This window comes from Anabrus simplex, chromosome 9 (assembly GCF_040414725.1).
Source record: "Anabrus simplex isolate iqAnaSimp1 chromosome 9, ASM4041472v1, whole genome shotgun sequence".
Lineage (NCBI taxonomy): Eukaryota > Metazoa > Arthropoda > Insecta > Orthoptera > Tettigoniidae > Anabrus > Anabrus simplex.
The window spans coordinates 164,521,667-164,534,409 of NC_090273.1; the positions used below are offsets into that span (position 1 = coordinate 164,521,667).

The 12,743-nt window shown below is 39.4% G+C and overlaps 1 protein-coding gene across 1 annotated transcript in view; it reads left to right on the forward strand.

The window, feature by feature from the left end:
* The window catches only part of senju (UDP-galactose transporter senju), a 406,714-nt gene that overhangs the window by 284,067 nt on the left and 109,904 nt on the right, over positions 1–12,743 (forward strand). The window contains exon 3 of the mRNA XM_067153636.2: positions 287–333. Coding sequence (XP_067009737.1) covers positions 287–333 — 47 coding nt within the window. The remainder of the gene's footprint in view (positions 1–286; positions 334–12,743) is intronic.

Here is a 12,743-nt window from a genome sequence, read left to right on the forward strand (position 1 = left end):
ATAATGACAAGGCGGAGAATAAATTAAGGATTCTTCAAACAGGACCAACAACAGAGTTATAGCACCTTTCAGGCAAATGAAGAGAACAGTTAACTTTTCGCTCAGACTCCCTGTACCTAACATGATGGTGCTGTGTTCAGAGGAAATGTGGAGTATAAATTGTTGCGTTTTTATTTTAATATATCCAGCCTCAACTATATTACCATTTTGATTTTCAGTATAATTTATAACTTGTTTTAAATGTTGTACTTAAATCCTGTTAATAACATTCCCTTTCTGTTTGCAGTCATTCGTTACTGTCCTTGCTCTACGAGACAAGGATCCATTCAAGAGGTGAGTAAGTTGAAGTACTTGTGGCTCAAGTATAGTGTTGTCCAAGAACAGTGAATGAAATGAAATTTTAATCATATAAGTAGAGATGGTAGATGTTCACAATGTGATAAAGGGTAAGAGCAGAGAGAGGGCTGAAAAGTTGCCAGTTTGTTTTTAAAACTCAACTCTCTCCATTGAAAGTATCCACCCCACCTCTAGTATACACTGAATTAGTATCGTTGATGGTTTAGACCTAGAACTCACTAGTACAGTGAATGTCTCAACAGGCACAGCAAACCCTACTCAGAAGTGTAACATGTTTCTACAGTTCGTTCATTCATTTTTCCACTTGTTAAGTGCAACAAGAGATTTGTTACATTACAAAATTTTGTTAGTTTGTTGTGTAAATTATGGAAAAAATCATGTGATTTTATTAAGTTAATATTGCGCCGTTCCCAGTCCTGGACGAGTCACAAACAGATCCAGACTAGCTCATTGTTACCATCATCTATCAATTCAATATCGATTTTGGGTCGTAGGTTTCGGAAGTAGAGTCATCGGGTGAGACAAACGGATCAATTTGTATCATATCAGCTCATTGGACGTCTCCATCTCGCAAATTAATTCATGTCCTTTCATAAATTTCTATCATTCTTAACCTAGAGATACTTATAAGTACTTATCTACCCTTTTTTCAATATCACCCTTGTGTGTGTGTATGCACCTACAGAAGAGGCTGAGGATGAAGAGAAAGATATGTTCTATGGACAATTGGAACAAGAAATAGAATGCATCCCAAGACAAGATGTAAAAATCATACTTGGAGATTTCAACGCTAAAGTGGGTAAAGAAGAAGCCTATAGGGAGACAGTTGGGAAGGAAAGTTTGCATGATGAGTCAAATGATAATGGACAGAGGCTAATTGATTTTGCCATGGGAAACTCGATGGTGGTGAAGAGTACATGGTTTCAGAGAAAGAATATACGGAAAGCCACTTGGTGTTCACAAGATGGTGTCACCTTTAATCAAATAGACCATGTAGTAATCGATAGGAGACATGCATCTGACATACTACAAGTTGACAGTTGTAGGGGAGCTGATTGTGATTCGGACCATTACTTGGTACGGGTAAAATACAGGCAACGTATTGCAACTTACAGATCTGCTAAGAAAGGGAAAGCTCCAAGGAGAAATATGGTCTCAAAATTGAAAGATAAAGAAACTGCACAACTATATGAATGCAGGATGGAGAAGAAATTGGAGGCTAAACAACAAAGCTGGAAAGTGGAAAACATCGAAGGAAAGTGGATTTTATTGAGGGATGCATTGCAGGAAACTGCGGATGAAGTACTAGGAGTGGAGGTAAAGACCGAAAGGCAAGGATGGTTTGGTGATGATTACAGAAGAGCAGTTGAGGAAAGAAATGAAGCAAGGAAGAAAATGTTTAGCAGGAAAACAAGAACATATGTAGAAGAATTTAGGAAGAAGAGGAAAGAGGCAGACAGAATTTGTAGGAGAAAGAAGACAGAGGCTGAGAGTAAATGGATTACAGATTTGGAGGAACAATATGATATGCAAGAAGTGCGGAAGTTCTATGGGAAAATAAAGGACGTACAGAAATGTTTTCAACCACTGTATTCTGTAGAGATAAAGAAGGAAACATGATTGGGGGAAGAGACCGGATTCTTGACCGATGGGCGGAATACTTAGTGAACTGTTGAATGTGACTACAGAGACGGTGAGATGGGAAGAAGAGGATGGGCAGCCTTGGCAGGATCCTAGCCTAGATTTAAAACCAGAGCCTGTACCATCTATAGAAGAAGTGAGGACGGCAATTAAGTACTTGAAGAATAATAAGGCTCCAGGAAGTGATAACATTTCAGCTGAGATGATTAAATACGGGAGTGAACAGTTGACGCAACTTGTTCACCAACTAATTGTGGAAATTTTGGAAACAGAACAAATGCCAGAGCATTGGAGCTTAGAAATTATTTGCCCAATTCATAAGAAGAAAGATAAAGCAAATTGTGAAATTATAGAGGTATATCTTTGCTTAGTGTGGTTTATAAGGTCTTAGCCAAGGTTTTGTCTATGAGACTCACTCCACTGGTTGAGCAGATACTAGGAGACTACCAAAGTGGCTTTCGACAGGGTAGATCAACAACAGATCACATCTTCACTGTCAGGCAAATAATGGAGAAATGCTATGAATATAATGCGGATGTGCATCAGCTGTTTGTGGATTTTCGGCAGGCTTATGGTAGTGTGAAGAGAAGGAAACTGTATCAAACAATGATGGACATGGAGTTCCCAACTAAATTGATAAGACTGGTACAAATGACCCTAACAGGTACTAAATGCATGGTTAAAATAGAAGGAAATCTTACTAAAGAGTTTGAAGTAAACCAAGGTTTGCGGCAAGGGGATGTGTTATCTACCCTGCTCTTCAATGTGGTTTTGGATCGTGTGATGAGAAAGGTGGAGGTCGGTAATCTAGGCGGTACGCTGTTCAACCGTGTAACACAGAATCTGGCTTATGCTGATGATGTTGATATGCTGTCTAGAAGATTGAAAGACCTAGAGGAAGGACTGGATAGATTAGAAAAGGAAGGAGGTGAAATGGGCCTAAGAGTGAATAATGCTAAAACTCATTACCTGTTTGCATCTAGGAGGACCGTAGTTAGGGAAGACAAGTGCATAAAATTAAATGGGATTTAACTACGAGAGATGTGAAAAGTTTAAGTATTTAGGAGTGCTGGTGACAAAAGATAATGACATGAAAGAGGAAATAAAAGCTAGGATTGCTGCGGGCAATAGGGCTTACTTAGCTTTATTGAAAGTGTTTAGATCGCGTAGCCTTGGTAGAAGATTAAAGTTGACAGTCTATCGAACAGTATTACGACCAGTGGTAACTTATGGCTCTGAAACATGGACAATGACCAAAGTAGATGAAGAACTGTTGAACAGATGGGAGAGAAAAATACTGAGAAAGATTTTTGGCCCGGTGAAGGAAGGGGAATTGTGGAGAATTAGGAAAAACAAAGAATTGGAAGAACTCTATGGACATCCAAGTATCGTAACCGAAATAAAAAGCAACAGATTAAGGTGCTTGGGACACGTGGAGAGAATGCCAGATAATAGGGCTGTCAAGAAGATCTATAAGGGAAATCCAGGTGGTAGGAGATGGAAAGGAAGACCCCGGAACAGATGGCTGGATGATGTGGAGGAGGATTTAAGAAAGATGGGAATAAGAAGATGGAGAGGCGTGCAGAAGATCTTAAAGATTGGGTTACAATCGTCAGAGAGGCCAAGGGCCTACAAGGGCTGTAGCGGCGAGGAGTAAGTAAGTAGTACTTATCTACCCTAAGATACCATTAAAAAAATTAAATAAATTCATCTAACATCTCTTTATTAAGTTAAAAGATCTTGAAAGTGAAATGGAAATTGAATATTCTGTAGAAAATCTGGTTATCTCTCCATCCAACTAATGAAATTAATGTTTATATGAAATATTTAAAGGCCTATGATATCAAAGAAAATATAAGTCCTTGCTATATACATTATTTCTGTTGAATATAGAAAATGATTCAGAGATACTCATCATTTATGACAAATTATTAAATTAAAATCACGTTTGGGTTAGGTACTCTTTCTTTGCTTATACACAACGTAATCCCTTAAATTTTTCCCCTACAATTTTGACACAATACATTGCAGATCTATTGACACGTTTTCAGTCTGTTTTGCCTCTTCAACACGTACTACATGTACGTAACACGACCTAATACGTTGAAAGTCTGTTTCGATTACAATTCGGTCGTGAAAATTCAATATTCATTGACATGCCCCACAACGGGCGACTTTAAACGCACTCCACAGTGTGCTAGCAGCAGTGCCAGATCTGTAGCTCAGATCCTTTCAAACAGAACAAAGATGGCCTAGGCCACCATAGCTCAATTGGTAGAGCAACCGACGCGAAATCGGGAGGTTGTGGGTTCGGATCCCACTGGTGTCCGGCTGGCCATTTTTGTTCTGTACTTAACATCTCTTCAACACGTACTACATGTACGTAACACGAGCTAATACGTTGAAAGTCTGTTTTGATTACAATGCGGTCGTGAAAATTCAATATTCATTGACATGCCTAACAATGGGCGACTTAAAACGCACTCTACAGTGTGCTAGCAGCAGTGCCAGACCTGTAGCTCAGATCCTTTCAAACAGAACAAAGATGGCCTAGGCCACAATAGCTCAATTGGTAGAGCAACCGACACGAAATCGGGAGGTTGTGGGTTCGGATCCCACTGGTGTCCGGCTGGCCATTTTTGTTCTGTACTCAACATCTCTTCAACACGTACCACATGTACGTAACACGACCTAATACGTTGAAAGTCTGTTTCGATTACAATGCGGTCGTGAAAATTCAATATTAATTTCATTATTACGTTTCTATCACGTTTATCAACCTTTAGTATAAGGAAAGCATTCGTTTTCTCATTCATTTTTCTCAAGTATTTCAGGTTGTATGCCTTTTATATTCATATACACAAGGAAGAAAAGATAAATATAAGTCATTGAAACATTACTTCACTCTCAAATAATAAAAGTTTGCATTACATCAAAAATAAAATATAAATTCCCAAAATTAATTTAAGTGCCAAATATTTATACCATATGCGATCTGTCATGTCACCAGTAACACCTGACATCTTATTTATTGTTATTTCTGGAAATTCTGTGGTCTGTCATCTAAGAAGACTTCAATAACCAATGTCATCATCGTCCAATTACGGAGAACCTCTTCAGTGATACCATTAAAATGAGCAAACAAGCCTCCTAACTCTATTTGAATAAATACATTTGTGGTTAAGAATTCAGGATAACATGGGCTAATTTCACTTTCACTTCCCTATATGGATTCATTTTTGATGATCTGCAGGTATCTAACCGACATATGCAAGTTACGTGGATCTTATTTAGTGCTATACATGGAATACTGAAGGATTAATATACGTAACGGAATCAAATACATTTACTCTTAACCTTAAATCGTGTCAACTAACTTAATATCATCAATAAAATATATCCAACTCTTTCATCTCGACGAAAAAATAATCATCACTATCATTATTCTTCTTATTACACGACCATTCTTCATATATATAACATCTGCTTCACATTTCTCATATCATATCTCATCCTTCATTTCAATAACCGCAATAATCTATCTTCACTTCACGCATATGACTTCATAATTATTATTTATCCACTTATATATTCCATTTCCTTCTAAATTTTCTTCAGATTCCTCTCATATTCTTCATGTCTTCTTATGGTCTCAATATAACCTGTATATGGTATTACATTATCACCGTTTCGTGGTATAACACCCTAATATAATTATAACACTAACCACAATGCCGTATCATATTACCAGCCGAAGTAAGTTAACATCTCAATATAGACAGCATTACGAATGCATAACCTGGTTTTCACTGATTAAATACATCCTAACCCAAAGGATTTGTCATTTTAGTTAGATGACTAACTATTCTCCTCCAATGTTCTTATATCAATGCTTTTCCACACGTAACATCACTTTTCTTGAATATAAATCTATGACACCACTGCATATTACGCATAATTAGAAAATGTCACTTTTCAAATACGTTATTTAAATTATTTACGGTATAAACTTATCTTTTCTTCCCTGTTTTGCCTTCCTGGTGTGTTCAAATGTTTAGGACATCTTGTCTTCTTCTTCTTCTTCTTCTTCTTCTTCTTCTTCTTGAAAGGTGTGGTTGGACTCATGTGTTATCGTCCAGTCACGAAAACATTAATTACTTAACACTGACACATGTATCACTCGTATTGTACTTTAAAAAGTAATTGATAGAAAAAAAAAGAAAAAAAACATTCCATAGGAGTCACACAAGAAACGATGATAACATATAGACAGAGGGTAAAGAGATTTATATCCTACCAAAATTATGATAAACATTTTGCAATGGAAGAGAGAGCATAAAGAGACTGTCAGGGGATTATAATATAATATGTGCTTCATCAAGAAACTGATTTATGCTGTTCACAAGAGTAGGAGTTAGAGAGGATAATAAACACGAAATACTTGTGGGGAAGGGGATGCCCATGTTAAGCAAAGAGGATAGGAAGCGTTGGCGGGGAACATCAAAAGCAGGACATTGTAACAGAAGATGATTACTGTCAGTATCAGACAAGCCACAAGCACAGGAAGTTGGGGGAGGAAGATGAAAACGATTTTTATATTGGGGAGTAAGGGCATGATTAAAACGTAGACGTATAATAGATGTGATATGGCGCCGAGAGTACGTACCATAATAAAACCACGGTTTAAGAGGAATAACAGGTTGTAATTGATGATAAAAACATCCCTTTTCTCGTGACGTTTCATTCCAATCGGACTGCCAATGTTGATATGCTATTTCCCGCACTTCATGAATGAGATCAGAAGGGGGGATCGCAAGAAAAAGAGAGGGGGATTGTTGTGATGCTCGTTTAGCTGCCTGATCAGCAGTCTCATTCCCCATGATACCAGAGTGACTGGGAACCCAAACTAGAGTTATATAAACACCAGAACGAGTAAGGATATATAAGAGATACTTAACGCTATATAAGTACCAATTAGGGGAAGAGAGAGGCGAGCATAAGGCATGCAGAACATTTTGTGCATCCGTGAAAATCGTAACCTTATCATACGCATGTGACCTGATGGTAATGAGGGCTTGTCGAATAGCAAACAGTTCGGCGGTAAAAACAGAAAAGGCAGAAGGGAGGGAAAACTCAGAGAGAGTATACGGTTGGGGGATATAAAAGGCTGCTCCAACGCCGTGTGCTGATTTTGATCCGTCAGTAAAAATGCTTACTTCCCTTTTGTAGAGGGAAAGTCGAATACGTTTAGTTGCAAGAGGGGAAAGAGGAGTAGAATGTGTTAGACAAGAAAATGATTCAGAAGAAGATATAATTACTTGAGGACAAAAGGACTGACTGTCATAAGGGATAGAGTATAAAGGCAATGTGGGTAAACGGAGGAGCTCATCTTCTCTTGGTATAAGAGAACGAAATGCGGCATATAAAGCAGGGACACGGTTTCCACGGGGAGATTTGGAAGAATAATAAGAATGTAAAAGTCGTAGCTTGGGGATAAGCTGAGACCGGGTGACAGTAAAATGTTTGAGGACATACTTAGCGGCTATAGTCTGTCGCCGAATCTTTAAAGGCTGTTCTCCGGCTTCTATTAATAAGGCATTGGTTGGTGTAGTTTTAAGTGCTCCTAAACACACACGTAGTGCGCGGTATTGTATCGTATTTAAACGTTCAAGGGTAGTAGCAGAAGCGGTGTCGATAAAAAGAGCACAATAATCTAGTAAGGATCGAATAGTTGCTCTGTAAAGGAGAATAGCTGTAACGGGGTCAGCGCCCCAACTTCGACGGGTGATCGTACGTAATATAGAAATAAAACGATCAGTTTTACGTTGAAGAGAGAGACCACATAAGGAGTCCATGATAATTTGTGGTCCAATATGACTCCAAGGTAGGGATGCTGATTAACAAAGGGGATAGTAAGACGATCAAGAAGGAGAGGAGAACGGTTAGGTGCGCGAGTATGGGTAAATAGGATTGCAGCACATTTGGAAGGCGAGAGTGAGAAACCATGTTCATGTAACCAGAGAGCAACCTCATGAAGGACACATTCTATTTTTCTCCTACACACATCAACACTATCATGTGATACGTATAAAACATAGTCGTCTGCGTAAGCTAAAACTCGTGCGTTCTTTGTAATTATACGTTCTAAATCTCGCATATAAAGCGCAAAGAGGATACCGCTTAGTATATCACCCTGTGGGACTCCATGCGAAACGTATCTTCCTGGAAACGGGGGGTAGGGGGATTTGAGAATGAGAGTGCGAGAAGTATATAGGCGTTCTAATAGAGAAATAAAAGCAGAGGGAAAGCCAAGCGAATCAAGGCAAGACCATAATAGGTGTAAAGGAACGGAATCATAAGCTCCTTGAATATCAAGAAAAACAGTAATAGTGCTATGTTTACGATGTCTAGCTAGTAGGAGATCAGTCAACAAAATATTGAGTGGATCTTGTGTGCTACGTCCTTTAAGAAAGGCATACTGATATTTAGGAAGGATCTGATGTTTCTCCATAACCCAGAGAAGACGCCGTAGTAGAATTTTTTGAAAGAGTTTTCTAACACAGGAACTTAAAACAATGCCACGATAACTTAAAGGAGAAGAGGGATCTTTCCCAGGTTTAAGAATTGGGACTAAATGAAAGTTGTTCCACTGTGCCGGTACCTGTAAGGTGAAAAGGATATTATTAAAAAGAGAAAGTAAGACAAGAAGACCGGTATGGGGTAAAAGTCGGAGCATAGTGTAAGTGATACTATCAGGACCAGGGGATGAACTACGAACTACTTGTAAAACGGACTGTAATTCGGACAGTTGGATGGGTTGAGGTAAAACAGAAAATTGGGGGGATATGGGACGGAAGGAAGAAAAGGGAGGCGGAATTGTGAAGTCAGGTGTTATAGTATATAGAAAAGAAAGAAGGAAATTAGGCAGAATAATCGAATGCGCAGGGTGTACAGAAGTAACACGGGTAAGTGCGCGAATGGCGTTCCAAAGGGATGTTGCAGATACGCGATGATTAAGAGAGGAGATGAAGGCCTTTTAAGACTCGCGTCTCTTTGCATTAAATATGCGTTTGATACATGCATTATGACGTTTCAATGTTAAATAATTAGCTAGTGTCATATTCTTACGATACAATTTAAATAAAGCTGTTCGCCGCAGTATTAACTTGTGACATTCGTCGTCCCACCAATGTATTTTCTGATAAGGACGGGGGCAGAGGGAGGGGATAAATTTGAATGGATGGAAAGTCTCAACATATGAGGAGAGAATGCGTAGAAGGGTAGGATAGTCTAAGGTATTGGGCGTGTATTGAAGGAAATGGGTGTGAAGGAAACTACAATACGATTGTTTATCAAAATTTCGGAAAGACCGAATATTACTGAGGTGAGAGGGTGGGGATGAGGAAAAGGGTGGTTTACAAACACCAAAAGAAATAATAATAGGGAAATGATCACTCAGATGAGTGTCACTGAGTATATGCCACACGGTATTAGGAGTCATGTGGTCATGGCAGAGCGAAAGATCAACAGAACTAGGGGGTGAACCAGGAGGGGTGAGTCGAGTTGGGGACCCGTCATTTAAAAGGGTAAAGTGATGGGATTGTGTTGCCGTAAGAAAATTTGTCCCTTTAGGTGTATCTTTAGAACTACCCCAGGCAGTATGGGAACAATTAAAATCACCAAAGAGAAAAACATTGTCTATGGAATCAAATTGGGTAAGGAAGTGGGACCAGTGAGAGGTAGAGATATAAACATCAGGAGGACAATACACATTGATGAAATATATATTTCGCACGATAATACCTAAAGCAAGAGTATTTGGAATGCAATGCGTCAGAGGAAAGGGGACATATGGAATAGACTTATGAATAAAAATGGCAAGGCCTTCACTTCCATTAGTATCAAGGCGTTCGACACGAAAATCAGGAAAATGAAAAAGGGTGTTTGCATAAAACCACGTTTCTTGTATTATAATGATGTTAGCACATGTTTCCTGAATTAACAGTTGAAGTTCATGTTTTTTATGAAAAAGACTTCTAGCGTTCCACTGCAAAACGCGTATCATATAGGGTAAGGATATGAGCGATGCGATCTCGTAGTTGATAAATTACCGGTGAAATGGGAGACTCTCCTCCCACATTCTGAAGAAGCAAGAATAAGATTTGTTGGATTTCTTGATGTACTTGGTTTCTTTGTATTAACAGTTGAGAATCGTGGGATCGGGGCGGGTAACTAGGACCCGAAGTAGAGGGAGGTGATGCTGTGGGAAGAGAAGATGGTGTTGTAGCAGGCGGAGGAGAAGAAAATGGAACCCGGCCCGTAGAACCAGGGTCAGGGCGTACCAAGGCAAGATAACCAGTTCTATCATAACCCGGAGTCAAAGGCGGAGGGGCAGATTTCTGGATTACTTGTGTAAATTTACGTTTTCTAGAAAAATCTTGAACAGGGGAAGAAGAGACTTGTTCTGGTACCAGGGGGGGAAAATCCTGGGGGTGTTGAGACGGATGATAATGAGGGAGGGAAGTCTTGTTCTTAGCATCTTGAAATGAGATATGTTCCGTGCTCATGACCTTCTTTATCTCTTGTTGGTATTTGTGTTCCGGACAAGTTATTGCTCCCGTTGGATGTGGGCCTTTGCAATACACACATTTTGCAATTTGAGATGTACAATGATCGGTGGCGTGCTCCATTGAGCACTTCCCGCAGCGTGCTACCTGTGCACGACATTGGGCCTGTGTATGACCATATCGGAGGCATTTTCTGCAAAGAACAGGGGAAAAAATGAAAGGCTCAACATGCAAGTAGACTTGGAAAAGAGACACTTGTGTAGGCAACTTTTGGGCTCGAAAAGTAATTTTAATTGACCCAGTGGGGACATAAACAACACCATCATTGGAAACAATGCGACGATTGAGACGTTGTACTGCTTTAACCGGTACGGTTGAAGTAAGATAAAGTCGAATGTCGTCTTCAGAAAGGTTCTTATCCACATCTCTAATAATCCCCACACGAAAAATATTAGATGACGGGATGTATGCCTTAAGATGTAGAGATGTGAGCAGAGGGTGGCACAGAAAATCGTTGGCTTGGCCCGCATTATTAAAAAATATTTGTAGGCGATTACGACCTTTACGGGAGATAGACTGGACGGGAATATTACGTTCATAAAAATGTCTCCCAAGGGCCATAGGATGGAGTTGCCCTAAATTTTTGTTTTCCAGAGATTCAACGTACACAATATAAGGTCCAAGGTGTGAATGGGAATACTGTTCACGTTCCATAGGCGGCAGTACATTGACACCATTAGAATTAGAATTTTGTGGTAATTGTGAGTCTGTCAAAATTGATTGAGTTGCCAGGTTTCCAGAAGATTCGTCTTGCATCCGAACTTCTTCCTCCTGCGCGACAACTAACTTATCTCCTAACAAAAGGCTATCACCTCCACTGGAGGCAGCCATAATAACACACGGCACTAGCACTAAAACAAGAAAAAAGAATCCTCACAACCAAATACTGAAAACACGGAGCACACGACTAAGCGTATCGTAATGTGTAAGTATTAGGTAGCGACTGGAGGCACAAAGTTCTTCAAAATATACCAGTAAATAAACTTCAAACTATTTGCTGAAGTTCAAACAACACCTCTCACGGTTGCCAAGGAAAACAATGAACAACACACTATGACATCTTGTCAAATACAACTGTTACATTGTGCTGGTCTCTGGGAAACACATGGGTAGGTCTCTCCTCCTTCTCCGTCATCTAGGGATAGCTTTGCCGGCTTCAGGTCACCATCTCCAGACAGCCTGCATCGGTCTTCTTAGTGCATGATGCGCAGTTAGGACATAAATACAGATTAACATGGTCAGTTTCGTCATCTTAGTATTCAAAGCCTTCTATGATTCATAAATATATTGAGAATAATGCTTCTTTCAATTAAATTTTGCTTATGTCTTGCAGACTGCTAATATGGCTATAAAGATACCAATTATTTGATTTAAATTCCTATAGTTAGTTTCTAATCGCTGTAGTATTTCTTATCTTCTTGCGAGTAGCTTATGATGCTGTATGCTTCTTTCGCGTGGTATCCCGTGACGTAGCTGGTTACATAACGATTCTGTCACGTCGTTCTATTTCCTCAGCTTATTAATACGCTAGTATGCAGTATTTCCATAGCCTCGCTCAATTTTCTGTATGTTAGTCCTGTCGTTGCCTACGAGATATACAAGGCCGGGACATAGCTACTAATTCGTCGCTGAAAAAGCGGCCCGACCGTGTTCGCGGTTTGGCCGCTAGATGTCAGGTTTCCGTTCTGTTCTTGGCGGGCTTTTAACATTGTGATATGCGGAGTAATTGTGATGCTGTGTTGATTTTGTGCAATTTATTGTGAATATTGTTTCTGTCTGTGAGTGTCTGTGAGGTTGAGAAGAAGGTGCACTGTTGTGTACCTCTCTGTATTTCGGATGACACTAAAAAAGCATGAAAATTGACGTTCCATATTTTCCCTTCCGAGTGCGGTTTAAGGGAGAAACAGAAGCAAACTATTTCTACGCAAGGTGATATAGTAGGATCTCTTTAGGTACCTAGCAATTCTTCTCATAAAACAGATTTCAGTGTAAGCTCATCAATTAAACTTCCTTCTGTTTTCATTGTGTATCCTGTTCACAAACAGGAAAATGTCAAACTCAGGAAGCGTCCAGCTCCCAAAAATGATGTGTTGTCATCAAAATTTAGTAAAAGTTTCG